Genomic DNA, 17579 nt, shown 5'->3' with positions numbered 1-17579 from the left:
GTTTTTCCTGGCGTTTTTAATTGCCTCCTTTATCACATTCATTTTTTTTCTCCCCCAAACTCCTTCCAGCCGTTATTCTCTGAGCCCCTTTTTGCTGAAGAGTCTGGGATTCTGTCTGCTCACCACAGCCTGGACCTACAGCTCTCTAGGCCTGCCTTCCACTATCCTCATGGATGTCCAAATCTTGGCTGTGCCTCTTAGTTAGGTCCAATGTTTCTTGGGATCTTCATCTTTGTTTCATTTACTCCCTCATTAAATTAGAGCACAGTTCTTAAGTAACATTCAAATAAAAGTCACATGTGAGATAAACTTTCTGAGTTCTTATATATCTGACGGTATCTTCATTTTACTATTTCTTTACTATTCCCTCCACAGAAAACATCCATGTTTTTTATTCTTGCTTTCCAGGCTTCCTGGAATGATGATGCTCTGTCTTATATTTTTGCCTTACATTTTCCGTAACTTTGTCTTGTTACCTATGTTGAGGAAGCTTTTCTTGACTTATCCTCTGGACTTTGAGTGGATGTTTTATCTTTTGCAATTGTTTTTATTTCCATCAACATTTCCTAGTTTTTGACTGTTCGTTTTTCATAGCATCCTGTTCTTGGTTTAGGAATGTAAGAGTTGCACACATCTCTCTGAAGATACTAGTTAGAGTTCATTTTAACTTTCTTTTGTTCTCCAAATTATCTGTTTCCTTCAGGGTTATTTTTTCAGGCCACAGGCATTTCTCAAATGATCTGATGTCTTTCATATTCAAGAAGGGGATCGTGGACCCTTGGCTGAGCCCTGGATATCTGGGCACAGCTCACTGGTCATAAGACATCGCTTCACCTTTGCAGGCAGGAGCCAACTGTGACACTTTGTGACTCCCCACTGTAAAGCCCAGAGGCTTTGCTTGAGGACTCTACTTATACACAGAGGGTACATTTCACGTACTCAGAGGGGAGCCTCCCTTTTTCGAGGGAAGAGTAAAAATCTGTTGAGTTTGAGGCGATCCGTCATCCAACCTCCAGCCCTTGCCCAAGCCTCCCCTGTGTCAGTCCTCCTGGGCCCTCCTGTGTGGGATCTTCCCTCTGTTGGCTTTTAATCTTCTGTCTTCTGATGCTTGCACCCTCTCCCACCTCTCACTGGATTGCTGTGTGTTTATACAATTTAAAAAATTATTTCCTTTCATGTGAGAGAGAACTCAGGAGGGAGAGAAGATAAATTCTTATCCCCAAACCTCTTTCTGAACCGGTAGCCAAGCAATCTTATTTGTGACCTTGGTATTTTACCAAAGCACCACCTGACAAGCACCACCAAAGCCATGTGTCTGCCCTGTTGCAGGAGTAACCTGGACAAACTCTACCATGGCCTGGAACTCGCCAAGAAGCAGCTACGAGCCACCCAGCAGACCATTGCCAGCTGCCTTTGCACCAACCTCGTCATCTCCCAGGGGCCTTTCCTGTACTGCTCCCTCATGGAGGTCAGGCTTCCCACAGAGCACAGGCGCCTGGCCACAGCACCAGTGGCTTCGTCTGACCATCTGTCTCGCCTCCACAGGGCACTCCAGATGTCGTGCTGTTCTCCAGGCCGGCGTCCCTGAGCCTGCTCAGCAAACACCTGCTCAAGTCCTTTGTGTGTTCGGTGAGAGGCCAGGCGGGTGCTGTGGGTACAGGAGGGCAGGTGCTTGGAGAGCTCCCTGGACTGGGAGTTAGATGCTTGGGGTCCCTGTGGCTGTTCACCAGCTGCAAGGTCTAGGCATATCCATTACTTTTTTCTGAGCTGTCTTTTCCTCAGCTGACCCCTAGGAACCTTCCAGTTCTCTCAAGCTCTGATTCATCACTTGCTGTCTAAGTCACTCAGACGAGTAGGGAGGGGCCCTCGCGGAGTGAATAGGGCTGGGGCTTGTGTGCTATTGTCGCAGGTCAGGGAAAGCAGGATGGTTGTAGCAGAGACTGGCTTCCCAGCAACAGGTTGTCCACTAGGCTGATTTCCTGTGCCTGGCTTTGTCTTCTGTGTGGCCTAACCCCCTCTTTGCGTTGACCTGGAACACACTCCTAACTTGGCTGGCTTTAGGGCAGGGGTCCTCACCCAGCCAGCATGGGGCTCTTCCCAGATGTGACATTTCAATAATTGAAGTCCCCCTCTGCTTCGAGGATGAGAGTTTATGCAGGGGGCTATTTCAAACAAAATGTGCTAACAGGAAGTTGAACTTTTCTTTTGCTACTGAACTAACCAGAAAAATGATGACAGATGACATGTGCTCTATCAACCAGGTAATATCAAAGATGAACTAGGGACAGAGCATGGGCCTTGAAGTCCTCTAGGCTGTGTTCAAAGATCAGCCTCCTCATTTGCCAGTTGTGTGACGTGAGGTAGATAATCTGATCTGAGCCTGTTTCCTCATCCATGAAATGGATGAACACATACCTACTTTACAGGATCCATTCATTTATCAGACATGTTTTGAACATCCAGCACCTGCTTGGCCCTGTTGTCATGGAGTGACTGCCCATCCTGGTGCACATCCTGGGACACCCCTCAGTCCTAGACACACCAGGAATGCTGGTCACCTGGGCTGTAGGGTGTGGGTGCCGCAGGCACAGCAGAGAAGGAGGCCCTGAACCTTTATCCTGAGGGAGCGTGCCAGCGAGAGGGGATAAGGAGTGGTAGCTGCGGTTAAGATGAGAGCATGTGCTGCCAGGGGATGGAGCAGGACGAGGCGGGGTGGCCTGGGGCCTCCTGGAGAAGGTGGCAGCTGCCGCAGGACCTGAAGGAGGTGAGGGAGGAGACAGCAGGGCGGGCTCCCTGCAACAAACAGCCAAGGGGCAGTGGGGCTAGGCTGGTACACAAGGAGGCGTGGGGACACAGCATCGTGGCCACAGTACCACGCTGTGGGTACAGGAGGGCAGATGCTTGGAGAGCTCCCTGGACTGGGAATTAGACCCTGGCCTTGGGCATCTAACTTGGGGTGGCTGGGTGGGGACCAAGGCATCTTCTCTGATGACAGAGTCCCTGGAGGCTCTGGGGAGTAGAGTGAGTGGGTGCTGTCGGGCTCTGGGCTCTGAGTGGTGAGCTGGGGCCCATCGTACTCTGACAGAGGGTGCTCTCTCCAACTCCATAGACAAAGAACAGGCGCTGCAAGCTGCTGCCTCTGGTGATGGCTGCCCCCCTGAGCGTGGAGCATGGCACAGTGACCATGGTGGGCATCCCCCCAGAGACCGACAGCTCGGACAGGAAGAAGTGAGCAATTTCCACTCGTCCTGGGACTGGAGGGTGGGGGGTGTTGGGGGTGTCAGCTTGTTAGCCCTGCTGAGTAGAGTGGTATTTGCCTCTAGTGTTTGTCCTGGGGCCAGAGATGGGAAAGGTCCATTGCAGGCAGCCTGATCCCTGACATGTCTTGTGTATCTGCAGCTTTTTTGGGCGGGCATTTGAGAAGGCAGCGGAAAGCACCAGCTCCCGGATGCTGCACAACCATTTTGACCTCTCAGGTAAGAGTCTTCTGCCACTCTGCCACACTTCCCCACCTGACCCTTCAATGCCACTGCAGGCCCTGGAACCAGGCAAGTTGGCATGGCTGGAGGAGCCTGGCCAACAGCTCTCTTGACCTTCCAGATCCGGCCCTCAGACAGGCTACTCCTGGTGGCTCAGGGAGCTCTGGTGAGCCTCAGGCTCCTTAGAAAGGGAAAAAGTGTTTCCCAGGGAATGACAGGCCTGACTCTGGCCTTACAGCCAGTGCTAAGGATCACTTTCCCAGCAAGCCTAGAGAACTGGCCACCAGGGCCCCTGGGCCTCCGTCTCACCTGTCAGGGTTGGGTTGTTTCTGTTTCATGGGATGAGGAAACAGCAGGGCCTGTGATGACCCAGGATACCACCCCATGCTGTGCCCAGCCCCCTCTCCACGGGTTAAAGGTGTGTGTCGTGATAGGTGCTACCTGTGAGACAGCTGGGACACTAGCCCCACCTATGTGTCAGATGAGCCCAGAATATATGGGCCTGCCCGCCTGTTGCTTCCCCAGCACCAGCACAGAAGATGGTTCACATTCGGCTGTGTTTGCCTTTTTATTCTTATTGACAGGCTTTAAAGTAAAACAGACTTACTGATATTTCACCCTGGGTTAGTTTGCTAAAGCTGCCATAGCAAAATACCACAGACAGGGTGGCTTCAACCACGTGTCTCCTCCCAGTCCTAGGGGCGAGAAGGCCCAGGTCAAGGCGGGGCAGGGCTGGCTTCTCCTGAGGCCTCTCTCCTTGGCTCACACAGATGCCCGCCTTCTCTCTGTGTCTTCACATGGTCTTCCCTCTGCACACCTCCCTGGTGTGTGTGTCCAAACCGCTTCATCTTCCGAGGACACCAGACAGATTGGATTAGAGCCCATCCTAACAACCCCATTTGAACTTAATTGCCACAGTCACATTCTAAGGTCCTGGGGGTTAGGGCTTCAACATAGGGATTTGGGGGAGACAGTTCAGCTCAACAACCTCAGTACTTCCCGCACCTCTGAGAAAGGAAATTTTCTTGCCTCATCACCACGGATTCCTCAACAATGATAGACACTGTCATGGGAGATCCAGCCTTTGTTGAAGTGGCCTCAGCCATCTCAGAGCTGCCTTCCTTGAGCCAGACCCAGCCATGGCTGTGGCACTGTGTGGCGTCGGTTCACCCCGCACAGCAGCCCCTGCTAACTCTTTTGTGCTTGTGCTGTGGGAGAGGTGAATGGACACCCACTGGCCTGCAGAATATCTGGCTTCATTATACAGGGAGGATTCGGGCTGGGAACTGCCTGGTCTCCCTGAGGGTAGACAGCCAGGGGTGGGGGTGCAGAGTGGGCCATGGCCAGTACCCACCTGTGTCGGGCTGGATCTGGGGCTCTCGGGGCTGTGGCTGGCGGCATAGACGGCTCCCAGGGCCAGGCCAGCCCCGTTCTGGGGGCTAGTTTTGCTTTGTGGTGAGGGTTTGTGTGCTCAGCTGAGCCTGAGGGCCCTGTGATATGGGCAGTTTGCACCATGTCCCCTTGTGGGGAAGAGAACACTGAAGCCGAGGCATTGGCCAGAGTGCGTCCAAAAGTGTCCTGCCCCACCCAAGGACTTCCACAACCCACTCTGGGGACCAGGATTCATGCCAGGTGGGGTGGGCAGGCCCGTTTCTGTCCAGGTCTGTAGGGCCCCTCCCTGTGTCCCCTCTATTGGCTTCCCGGGGCGGGGTTCTCTGCACTCCCCAGCCCTGGCCTCTCTAGCAGTGCAGACAGCAGTTCTGACGACGAGGTACAGTGAGACAGAGACACAACCACTGAGTGCAGAACACCACAGACCAGGAGGAGCTGCACACTTTGGAATGCGGTGGAGGGCCGGCGGCGGGGGCAGTTCTGTGCCCTGCCTTGTGTTCCTACTCCTCCCTTCTCACGGCTGTTTTTCTTTCATTACTTCAGTAATTGAGCTGAAAGCTGAGGATCGGAGCAAGTTTCTGGATGCACTGATTTCCCTCCTATCCTAGGGTGAGTTACAGGGGTTCTGCAGGGGCAACTGTAGCAGCCCCCTCAGAGCCCGACCCTGATGCCCTGCTCTGTCCTCCCTCAACGGAGGCTTTTACTTGGGTTTCAGACCAAAGCAGGGTTCTTGAGGAGATTGGAGCCAACACATTTTTCCCAAGCACATCTGTCCTTAGGCTGCCAGCAGGGCCACAATGGGGCATTTTGAGGTAGCTAATTTCATTAAGCCCCTGCGATCCCTTCAGAAAGAGCTGGTATTCACCCTCTGCTGACCACACTCTGGGGCTGGGCATCCCGTGTGACACATGTCACACACAGACTCCCTGGTGCTGCCCTCGGAGGCCACCTGGAGCCTCCTGTCCCACAGCCTTCATGTCAAGTGCTGGGCAAGAGCCCACAGAGCAGGCATGTAGGCTTTTGTGTGCTTGGCTCATGAGAAGGCAAAGCTGTTGGCAGCCACTCAGCTGGGAATTCCAAAGTGCCGGTTCTGCTGGGGCCTTCACCAGCACACAGCTGTCCTGAGGGCCCCGATGGGATTCACTGGCAGGTCACTGACCCGGGACACCTCCCACTGCCCCGTGTACTACCTCTTTCTTAAGGGTTCCCAGGAAATAGGCCTGCCTTGTGTCTTTGTGACCATCTCTCAGCCCAGGTTCCCCACAGGGAATGCCACATCCAGCCCTGCATCTCCCGGAGCTCTAGCCTGGAGGCTGCGGCTGTGGCAGAAGGGCCCTGCCAAGGCTGTGTTGTAGGAGGTCCTTCAGGCCAGGCCTGGGGTCCTTCCCACTCTCCCACCCATCCGTCCGTCTGTCCATCCCTCCAGGGGCAAGCACCTGTTCTTTTGGGGCTGGAGTGGGGGTGTTCGACTGACAACAGCACAGGGGGCCTCAGGGACCCCACAGTTCCTCTCAGGGTGGCCTGGACTACACAGGGCCCATGTTAGGGGAAGGGCTCTGGGTCAGACCCTCGGGTTTTTGGCAAGTTCTGTAGGCTCATCAGCAGTGACCTTGGACCAGCCACCTAATCAGACTGAGCCTGTTTCCTCATCCAAAAATGGGGCCCACTCTCTCCTTAGACGATGAATGTGAGCATCAGCACAGGACTGTGTAGTGTGGGGCAGATGCAGAGGTGGGGCTCTCCAGCAGTGGAGTGGGTGCTAGAGGCAGACCCCTTCCCTGCAGCCTGCTTGGTGATGATGTTATGCTGCTGTGTGTTTTTCCACTGAGGCAGGGGTACAGGTGGCCTGGGCCAGGAGGGCTGAGCAGCAGAGTACCGAGGGATGGAGGGAGAGACCCCATGGGAGGGTGCCAGGGGGCTGGCTGAGCAGCTGGGTGGGGTCCGTGAGGTGAGAAGGTGCCTGGAAGGAGCTCTGATGTAGGACAGCTCAGCCCAGGCAAGGGGTGCTGTGAGGACAGCAGAGGCCTCTGAGTCTGGGGTGGCCTCACCCCCACAAGCAGTCCTGGCTACTCAGAAGCACTACCCAGAGGGAATGCCTGGGCAGTTTGTTTAATTTGGTGGCACATCAACATTGTTTGAAACTTGTTTTTTGTTTTCTTTTCTAGAATTTGATTTCTTCAGGAATGACCTCCTTATTTATATAACTGGCTTTCATTTAGATTGTAAGTTATGTACATGATTTGAGATGTAGAAGCCATTTTTTATTAAATAAAATGCTTATTTTAGGCTCCGTCCCCATTGTGGCTCTGGTCTCGAGGCCAGTGCTTAGGTGTGCCTTGAGTCTTCTATAGGTCCTGGGCCCCAGGTACCCTCAGCGCCTGGCAGGAAATCAGCATGAGGATTGGCCCGAAGTACAAGATCTCCTCACTCTGTCCTCCAGGACCTCCGGGTGGCAGTGGGCAGAGGTCAGTACCCCTCAGCATCCCCGCCGCCTCACAGCACCTGCACTGGCCACTGCCTAGTGGTGCCCAGCACCTGGCTCTGTCCACCTACCACTTCCAGCACCTGGCTCTGTCCACCTACCACTTCCACCGGTCCACTTGGCCTCAGCCACATAGCTAGTCCACTCTCTCAGCCATCCCGCCACCCGTGGGTCTCATCGTCCAGCACTCTTTTTCAGGTCTTTGAAGGCAGGAGTGATTTGGGTAGGTTTTAAGTCAGTGGGGAAAAGCTCAGAAAGAGTGACCTGGAAAAGCGCACACAGGTAGGTGGGGCTGGTCTTGGTGCAGCCCTTGGCAAAGGGCAGTGGGCACAAAAGGGTCAGAGCTGGACTGGAGGCTGGGCACCCCCCTCGCCTCTGGTGGTTTGCACAGCTCCCTGGGGCCCTTGAGCTGCCCACCCTGGCCATTTGGGAAAGTTCAGAGGCTATGCAGCTGCCTTTCCATGCCCTTCGTTTTTTTGTTTTGTTTTGTTTTGTTTTTTTTGAGACAGTCTCGCTCTGTCGCCAGGCTGGAGTGCAGTGGCACGATCTCGGCTCACTGCTTCCTCTGCCTCCAGGGTTCAAGCAGTTCTCCTGCCTCAGCTTCCTGAGTAGCTGGGATTACAGGCATGGCCACCACGCCCAGCTAATTTTTGTATTTTTAGTAGAGATGGGGTGTTGCCATGTTGGCCAGGATGGTCTTGATCTCCTGACCTTGTGATCCGCCCCCCTCGGCCTCCCAAAGTGCTGGGATTATAGCCGTGAGCCATCCCATGCCCAGCCCCATGCCCTTCCTTTCTTAGGAAACAGCTTGTGTGGGATGCAGCCCTCCCAGGCAGCCTTGAGCCTCGGCTTCTGACCAAACGCACCAGACCTGGTACTACCCAGCCCCAGTGGCCAGATGCAAGAGTGTAAGGACCATTGTTTCCGGCTCTGCCCAGGGCCACAGCTCTGGGATCACACACTCCCAAGCTTGGGGACTGCTCTTGGTCCCTGCTCTACAGGCCCAGGTGGGGCACAGGTCAGGCCTCCTGAGGACCTCTGCACTGTGGGGCCCCTATCCCTGTAACTCATCCCACCTCTGGTTCCACAGCAGCTCCCAGGAAGCTGCCACACATTCCAGCGGCTGCCCTAAGCCCCACTGAGCCCACATTCTTGGGGTTCTGCCACTGCCCCATGGTGGTAGCCTGGCCAGACCTAGGAGACTCCCTGCCACTGGATGTGGCCCAGACATTTCTGGGCAGGGCCCCCGAGGCCAGGTTGGAGCAGATGCCAAGTCTTCCTTCCAGCTGGGCTTAGAGCTCTTCCCTGCAGCATGCCCCCTTCATCAGCTGCTCTCTTCTGCTTCTAGCTTTATGTCAAAAGTTAAAAATGTGTTAAGTCAAAGTACCTAGAACAAGGCTAAAAACAATGAGCTCTCAGTGACTGTTAGATGGCTCTAGACCCCCTATTCCGAGATGCCTGGCAGGGGCCAGCCCTGACTCCCAGGTCATACAGCCCCTGGAGGAGGAAGGTGCCCCCAGCAGGGGCTGGCACAGGTGCTGGTTGTCAGTACCAGTCTGGGCAGGCTGCCAGGCCGGCAGGGTGGGTGGGCACAGGCTCTGTAGGGAGCTACGCTGGGACTGGTGAAGGAGCCAGGACGAAGGGCTGGAGCCAAGGTGTGGTACTCTGGGCAACCAGCTGTCAGCACCTCCTCCCATGGCAACCCCACTGTTGACTGGCGTGTCCTGCATTCACCCCTATTCCTGCCCCACCCACCATTGGAAAGGGCCTGGTCGGGAGTTCTACAGACCTCTGTGGCCACTTGATGGGACCCGGAACTAGGCAAGCCCTGAGACGGCAGTGGAAAACCTCGCCCTGTGCTGTGTGGGGCTCAGCCCTTTCTGAGAGAAGCCAGCGGCCTGACTGCCCACCCCCAGCACTTCCCACATCGCAGGACCCCCACTCACCAGCCTGTGTTGAGGGCGCTTCACCCTGATGGGGTCTGCCGCTGCCCCCGCCCCTGTCCCATCCCGGGCCCCAGGGCCCCATGACTGCAGCAGCCGCTCTTCTGACCGCAGATCCCGCCTTTCTGGGCTGTAGTAAGTGGTGGCTGTGTCTCCCACCTGGTGGGAAGGTAGCAGGGAGGATGGGGAAAATGCCAGCCCTGGGAGGAGGTCCCTACAGGAGTCCTTGGGAGGGCGGGGCTGGTGGGTGATGAATGGGGCTGCTGGACACGGGAGATGGCTGGACAGAGAACAGGACACAGGCGGGAGAGAGTTCAAACCATTTACTAAGTAGATTCTTAGCCTTCCCACTCCCGCCCACTCTCAAGCTCCGGTGCCCACAAGCCTTGCCTGGGGAGATGTTGGAGTGAGACCGGGAGGTCCAGGCCAAGTAACTGGCCCCTGGGCTCGGGCCCTGCTGATGGGGTAAAGACCAGCTGTACACATCTCTCCGGTGGGGTCCCTGGGCTCTCCATCCGCCCCTCCGAAGTCAGCAGGAGCCTCTGGGAAGTAAGGCAACAGCCAAGACCCCCAGCGTCTTGGAGGGGAAGCGGCATCCTCAGTCTGACACCCGCTCTGCCTGTGGAAACAGCGCCGCGCACAGAAAAGGAAACTGTCCGAGTCCGTCTGTTAAGGGCAGGGCCCGGCTGGTGGCAGGAGAGGGTCAGCTGCGGGCGCAGGCAGGAGCCCATCGAGGAACCGCGTCGGGGTGCAGAGCCGGATGTTCTGCGGTGCCTGCGCGCGGCGCTACCGGCGGAAGCCGCCGGTCCATGCGGGCTCCCCAGGCTCATCCAACGCCTCGCAGGCGTAGCTGGCAGGAGGGCCCCCGCCGTGCCCAGCGCCCTCAGACGTAGTTCTTCTTGTCGTAGTCGCCGGTGGCCGTGGGCCGCCGCGGCGCCGAATACTTCACGGGGAAGCTGAGGTCGGGACGGCTGGTGCAGACCCAGGCGCCGCAGCACAAGAGGCCGCCGCCTACCATGAGCAGCGCGGTGGCCGCCCAGCCGATATACAGCGCTGCGCCCAGCTCGTACTTCTGCGACACGGGCACAGACGGATCGTAGAACTCGCGGACGACAATGTTGGCGAACCAGCAGAGTGGCACTAGCGCAAGCAGCCCGCAAAGCAGGTAAAGCACGCCTCCCGTGAGGGCCACACGCGCCTTTGCCGGGCCCGGGGCCACGCAGGTGGTGCACTGCGCTCCCGCCAAGGTCACGAAGAGCGCAACGAACGCCAACAGCACGGCGCCCACGGTGAGCGCCCGCGCTGCCTGCACCTCGGTGCTCAGAGCCAGCACCGAGTCGTACACCTTGCACTGCATGTGCCCCGTGCTCTGCACCACGCAGGACATCCACAGCCCCTTCCAGGTGGTCTGCGCCGTCACGATGTTGTGGTCCAGGAAGGCAGTCACCTGCCACATGGGCAGCCCGCAAGCCAGGATCAGACCCCCCCAGCCCACCAGGCACAGCACCAGGCCCAGGATCTCCAACGCTGCGGACCCCATGGCTAGAGGAGAGACGCGAGCCCGACGGCCCCCCAGAACCCCCAAGGCCGTGCTGCGGCGGCGCCCTGGGCGGGCCCTAGTGCCTTTGCGCCCGCGCTCCCGGCTCTCGGCCCCAGTCCGTTTGCCCCGCGGGTCTGTCGCACCTTCTAGGTCTGCCAACTCCTGCCGGGGGTACCCTCTTTGAAGGTTCGGGGGCGGATTCTGTCCCCCGGGCCCGGCCCCCCGGCCCGAAGCAGCCAATCCGTGCTCGGGCCATCGTCCCGCAGCCAATCACAGAGCCCCTGGCAGCTGAAGTTAGGAAAACAACGGCTCTTGGGGGGTAGCTGAGGGCGCGAGACGGCTCCCCGCCCGGCCGCCGCCCCCAGCCCCACCCGCGGTTATCCTAGTCGCGGCCAAGCGCGTTCTGGGCTGGCCTAGGGCCCGCTTCTTGGGCCGCCTCCCTGCGTGTTCCGGCCGCGTCACTTCAGAAGGCGCTTGACCCCCAGCCTGCACCACCCGGTCCACTCCCACATCCCCTACTGAGCCCAGTGGTCTCTTCCACCCGAGCCAGCTCCACTCCACTGACTGGGGTTTGCAGGAGCCGCCACCCCCCAACCCCTGTCACAGCCGTAGAGGCCCTTGTAGGGGGTGTCTCCAGAAAGCCCGCCCCGGAGTCCAAGCCCCACCCAGGCCCTTTCCCGCACTCTCTCCAGCCCCGCTCTGAGTCCCGGCACTGTCTCTCTCACCCCATGGCAAACGGAGACGCCAGGCAGCCATATGGAGGTCAGGCCCAGGCTCCAGCCTCACCCCCCCATGCCACTCACTGCCTCTCTGGAGCCTGAGTCTCTGGCACAAAGCGGTGGCACAGGGGCTTTCCCCCTGCCTGGCGACTCCCACTCTCCCAAGCTGCAGGGGCTTCCCAGACCTCTCAATCTTCATAGGGGCTGCTCCTCTTCCTGCGGTACTGCCCGCACCCCATCCTTGGGGGCCCAGCTCAGGTGACACCACTTCAGGAAGTTCTCAGTGACCCAGCACACTGAGTGTATACCCAGGGGCAGTGGTGGCCCCAGGCCTAGCAGCCTGCTCTGGCCTTCAGACAGGAGAGACAAAGGGACACGGAGGGGCTGTGCCCTGCCCTCCCACCAGTGGCGATGGTGTCCCTGGCACCCCAGCCCCCAGGCCACCCTCCGGAAGCCAACTTGGAGTTTCCTGGCCAGGAGGAAGAGCCCCCATCCTTGCTGGGGGAGGGCGGCGCGGGATTTCCGGGCATTCTTCTGCACAATGGCCCAGCCATTTCTCGAAAGGTCCACTGGGGTGGACACTCCGGGCCCCCTGAGGCTCAGGTGGGGGCACAAGGCTCCAAAACCCACAGTCCCATGGGGACACCAGCCCCTTTCTAGCAGTTCTTTCTCCAATCTCTGTCGGCCCCTTTGTTTCCAGTAAAGTTTGAACTCCAGGCCCTGGACTGAAGCCACTGGGTGCCCAGTTCTTTTATCTGATCTGTGCTCAGTTCCATTGGACAGGACCCTCCATAGAAAAAGCATGGCACTGAGGCTGGTCACGGATGTGGGAGCTTTGATGACTTTCTGCCTCCTGGGGCCTGGTTCCCTTCTCCCCCTTCAGATGGCTCTGAGATGGTAAATGAGGTAAGGCCAGCATCTGGCTCACCTAGTGTGGGGAGGCTCTGAAGGCAAGTGTGCCCAGCCCTGAGGCTGGAGGGAAATCGTACCCTCTTTGCTCAGCCCCACGTGGCCTCTTCCCACCAGGTGTGGCTCTGAGGACCACTGCCTTCTCCCAGCTATCACTTTAGTCACTGCATCCCTCCTGCTGCAGACCCATGGGCCACGCCCCTTCTTCTACAGACCCTCCTGGACATCTCCTCTGTGTACTCCAGGGGTCCAGCTGACCCACCCACCCTCTCACTCTTACTATCCCCTAGCCCAAGCCCAGGGACCTTCCCTGGATCCCCCTACTCCCAGCCCTTCCATGCCACCATCTTCCTGGGATGACTGCTGTGGCCTCCTCAGCTCATCAAGAACCTGCCCTTGCCCAGTTAGGCCACCCCAGCAGGCCCGTCTCCTGGGCCTCACCCTACCTAAGACCCTCCATGGCTCACATTGCCCATGGACAAAGAGCCGACCCCTAGAGCAGCTGGACTGATGTGTACCTGCATGTGCTAGGACTGGCCAGTCCAGTCACCAGGCTTGGCGAGGCCCTGAGCACACACTCTGCCCCAGCAGACTCACCTGCCTATGGGCCTCACGTGGGCCGTCTCTTACCTTGGCCTCTTCTGCCCGCGGTGTGGGTCTGTCAGGTTGGGTCCTGCTCATCTTCTTTTTTTTGTTGTTGTTGTTGTTGAGACAGAGTCTCGCTTTGTCGCCCAAACTGGAGTGCAGTGGCCGGATCTCAGCTCACTGCAAGCTCCGCCTCCCGGGTTCACGCCATTCTCCTGCCTCAGCCTCCCGAGTAGCTGGGACTACAGACGCCCGCCACCTCGCCCGGCTAGTTTTTTGTATTTTTTAGTAGAGACGGGGTTTCACCGTGTTAGCCAGGATGGTCTCGATCTGACCTCATGATCCGCCCGTCTCGGCCTCCCAAAGTGCTGGGATTACAGGCTTGAGCCACCGCGCCCGGCCTGCTCATCTTCTAAGTTGTGTTGCCGAGATCACTTCCAGGAACACCTTGCTGCACCGTCCCCCAGCATTGCTTTTAGAGGCTTGAGCTGGACCTGTCCATTTGCTTGTTGATTTTCCCACCCGGTATCCAGGAATAACCTCCACAGGGCGGCTGTCTTCGTGTTTCTGTCCTGCACAGGAGGCTGCCTGTCGCCCTCTAGCCAGCTTGGGGCTGCAGCCAGCCCAAGGCTCTCCCTTCTCCCCTGGCTGCCTGTTTTTCTTCTCTCCTACCTGGCACCCTAGGGTGGCCCCAGCAAGCTCACGCTTCTTTGGCGGCAGCCTTACAGCATCACAGGGACATGGCAGAGGAGTCTCAGGCTTCACCTTTCACAATCTGATTTCTACCCTGTTGCTCGAGGCTCCAGGCTGCAGTGGAACCAGTGCCAATGCAGAGAGGCCCAGAGAGGGCCGCAGGGGCTGACCATGGACAAACCCACCTCAGATGGAGGCTGGCCTCTGAGTGGCTCAGGCCAGACTCCGGTGGGGCATGAGGGTGCACCCACCTTTCCTGCCACTGATGGAGGGTCTGCCCACCTACTCTGTGGCAAGCGCTGTCTCTAGGCAGAGCACACAGCACAGGCAGCTCCTGCCCATAAAGAGCTGACAGGAACCTGTCAACCAAGAACTGGGCAGGAAAGACAGTGGTGAGGACCTCTCTGAAGAGGTGACATTTCACAGGGATCCGGGGAATAAGTTCCAGCCAGAGCAGAAGCAATAGCCAGTGCAAGATCCCAGAGGTGGGAAGGGGCTGGGCATCCAAGGGACAGAAGTGACCTTATGTCCAGAGTGCCACGGTGGTCCAGAGCCTGCAGGTAGAGATCGGAGGTGTCCTGTTCAGGCAGGGACACAAACCCCTGATCTCTGGCGAAGGGCCCTTGGGGCAGAGCGCTGGCCAAGGCCACCTGCTCACCCCAGCCATTGTTCTGCTTTCCCAGGGGAAGTACGGCAGGATCTCATTAATTGTGTGTGAGAAAAGCCTGAGTCTGCAGAAAAGCCAAGTTTATCTTAAGCAGCTGCTGGCTGACCCTGCCCCAGGGTAATCCGGTGACCTTCCAAGGATAAGCTAAATTTAGGCTCAAGATTCCTGGGGATTTGGGTTTGGGAAGCTCCTAGTTAACAGATTTGATTTCAGGGGAAGTGAAGAACAGCGTTTCTTCTATCTTTCAGTTTTGAAACAGTTAAGGATGTGTCCTTCCATTTCCGCAAAAGTTTGCAGAGCCTCTAAGCACAGAATGTGGCCTGGTGCCCTTTCTTGACACAAGCCAGTACTCCTGCAGGCTGAGAGCAGCAGCTGGGGTCCTCGTGAGTCACTGACCGCTGGCACCAGGTGCCCGAGACACCCTGTGTGGGGCCCCTGGGCGGCTGTGACAATGTGAGCAGCATCCAGATTGGACAGTGCTAGACTCGGTGGTTTTGCTGGCATTGTTGTTACTCTTTGTGGTTAAGCGCAGGCATGGAGTCAGATTTTCCCCCGCAAGCAAGAAACTGTCTGGACTAGTGAGGTGGCCTCTCTGCCTTAGTTCCTTACTGGTAACGAAGCCCCCCATGGTGGAGGCTGCGAGGCTGCAGGGGAGGCCGATGCCAGTCCCAGTTCTCTTCTTCCATTCCTGAGTGCCATCCACCTGGGCTCCCTGGGCCCTCACAGCTCATCCAACCTCAGACCTGCCCCTCAGAGTAGGCATCGCTGGCTGTTAGTCAGAATTGGAGGTGATTGTGGCTTTAACTTCCCCAGCGGGTGAGGGAGTTGGGGGCAGGGAGCTATGGTACGATCCACGATCCACGAAGGGTCAAGGGGTCTATAGAATGGCGAGCCAGGCCGGGTGCAGTGGCTCACACCTGTAATTCCAGCACTTCAGGAGGCCGAGGTGAGCGGATCACTTGAGGTCAAGAGTTTGAGACCAGCCTGGCCAACATGGTGAAACCCCATCTCTACTAAAAATACAAAAATTAGCTGGGCATAGTGGCGTGCACCTGTAATCCCAATTACTCAGGTGGCTGAGGGAGAATCTCTTGAACCTGGGAGGCAGAGGTTTCAGTGAGCCGAGATCATGCCATTGCACTCCATGCTGGGCAACACAGCGAGACTCCGTCTCAAAAAAAAAAAAAAAAGGTCCACCAAAGTACATCATCAACCAAATTTCGTAAAACTAGTGCTAAAGAGAAAGTCTTAAAAGCATGGAGAGGAAAAAGACACATTGTGTGCAGAGGAATCAAGAAGAAGGAGATTTCTTGTTGGAAACAATGCAAGCAAGAAGATAGTGTAGCAATATCTTTAAAGTAATGCAAGAAAAAAATCCCTGTAACCTAAAATTCTTTTTCTTTTTTTTTTTAAAGACTGGATTTCACTTTGTCACCTAGGCTGCAGTGCAGTGGCACAAACATGGCTCGCTGCAGCCTCAGCCTCCAGGTTCAAGTGATCCTCCCTCTTCAGCTGCCCAAGCACCCAAATAGCTAGGACTACAGGCGTGCACCACCACACCCAGCTAATTTATTTTATTTTATTTCATTTTATTTTTATTTTTTTAATTTTTTGTAGAGATGGGGTTTCACCATGTTGTGCAGGCTGGTCTTAAACTCCTGAACTCAAGTGATCCATTCGCCAATCCCAGTGCTGGGATTACAGCATGAGCCACCATGCCCAGCCTTAACCTAAATTCTACACTCACCAAAAATATATTTCAAAAATGAAGGCAATACCACGTCCATGAATGAGCCTGAAAAAAATAAATGAAGGCAGCCGGGTGTGGTGGCTCAAGCTTGTAATCTCAGCACTTTGGGAGACTGAGGCTGGCGGATCACCTGAGGTCAGGAGTTTGAGACCAGCCTGGCCAACATGGTGAAATCCTGTCTCTACTAAAAATACAAAAATTAGCTGGGTGTGGTGGCGGACGCCGGTAATTCCAGCTACTTGAGAGGCTGAGGCAGGAGAATCGCTTGAACCCAGGAGACAGAGGTTGCAATGAACTGAGATCGTGCCACTGCACTCCAGCTGGCATGACAGAGCAAGACTCCATCTCAAAAAACAAAGACAAAATAGACTTCTTCTTCTTAGAAGACAGATAAACATGTTTCCCTATTCCTTCCACAAATAAAAACCCTAAATGTTATAAATAAAGCAAACATAAGGAGATTCTAAGTGTTATAAAGAAGGCAGAGAAGCTAGAGACTTAGAGCCAAGGATGAAATGGTGGTGTTTCTCTGGGTTGTCTTTTTGTTTTTTATTCTTACTTTATTTATTTCAGAAACAGGTCTCATTCTGTCACGCAGGCTGGAGTGCAGGGACACAACCATAGCGCACTGCAACTCTAAACTCCTAGGCTCAAGTGATACTCCCACCTCAGCCTCCCAAGTAGCTGGGACTACAGGTATGCACCACCACCCAGCTAATATTTTTTTAAAATTTTTGTAGAGACAGTCTTGCTATGTTGCTCAGGCTGATCTTGTAACTCCTGGTCTCAAGGGATCCTCCTGCCTCAGCCTCCCAAAGCACGGGGGTGACAGGCATGAGCCACCATGCCCAGCCTCCTAGGTTATCTTTTTGATTCATGTATCCCAAACTGCATACAGAGGAGCTGGACACCCAGAAACACCAATGGGTACAGGCACAAAATAAGTCCCAAGCAAAGCCTGTTCTGTCTAGCCAAAAGATCAGGACAAAGACTAGCAAAACAAAAATATTTCAGACAATAACCACTGTACTCAAGCCAAACTACTACAGAAAAAAACTGTGGCCCCAACCCTGCCCTCAATAGCAAAGACCAGTGGGGAGCTTAGACTCCTACCCTTGCCAGGCTGTAAGAGATGCTCCAGCCTCCTACTGGGGTGTTTGGAAGAGGTCAAGGAGGACTTGAGTGGAAATAGGTCCCCCTCCCTGACCACGGTGTCAGTGGAGACCACATGGGGATCCTGGACTTCCACTCCTAACGTGGTAGTAAGGGCCCCCTCCAGGTCTTCACTATGGTACTGTCAGAGGAACCTAGCAGAGGGTAAGGACCTTCATCATTTTCCAGAGGTGATGAGGCTCTCCCCGCCCACACATGGTGCCAGTGGAGGCCACTTGGGGATCAGCAGCAGGCATTCCCCCCATCC

The 17579-nt window shown here is 56.1% G+C and overlaps 2 protein-coding genes across 7 annotated transcripts in view; one reads left to right on the top strand and one right to left on the bottom strand.

Annotated features, from left to right (window-relative positions):
* Positions 1 to 7161, top strand: part of CDC45 (cell division cycle 45) — a 44582-nt gene extending 37421 nt beyond the window's left edge. For all 6 annotated transcript variants that reach the window (XM_028827988.2, XM_077950857.1, XM_077950856.1 and 3 more), the window contains 6 exons: positions 1330 to 1468; positions 1546 to 1629; positions 3110 to 3228; positions 3400 to 3476; positions 5415 to 5480; positions 7037 to 7161. In XM_028827988.2, coding sequence (XP_028683821.2) covers positions 1330 to 1468; positions 1546 to 1629; positions 3110 to 3228; positions 3400 to 3476; positions 5415 to 5479 — 484 coding nt within the window. In that variant the 3' untranslated portion in view covers position 5480; positions 7037 to 7161. The remainder of the gene's footprint in view (positions 1 to 1329; positions 1469 to 1545; positions 1630 to 3109; positions 3229 to 3399; positions 3477 to 5414; positions 5481 to 7036) is intronic.
* Positions 7162 to 10167: 3006 nt separating this feature from the next.
* Positions 10168 to 11107, bottom strand: CLDN5 (claudin 5). Its single transcript, XM_015149709.3, is given in 4 exon segments — positions 10168 to 10869; positions 10871 to 10891; positions 10893 to 11002; positions 11005 to 11107. Coding segments are annotated over 4 exon segments (909 nt in total). The 5' UTR covers positions 11093 to 11107; the 3' UTR covers positions 10168 to 10179.
* Between the last annotated feature and the right edge of the window lie 6472 nt (positions 11108 to 17579).

This window comes from Macaca mulatta, chromosome 10 (assembly GCF_049350105.2).
Source record: "Macaca mulatta isolate MMU2019108-1 chromosome 10, T2T-MMU8v2.0, whole genome shotgun sequence".
Taxonomy (NCBI): domain Eukaryota; kingdom Metazoa; phylum Chordata; class Mammalia; order Primates; family Cercopithecidae; genus Macaca; species Macaca mulatta.
This window is presented reverse-complemented; position numbering and strand designations above follow the sequence as displayed.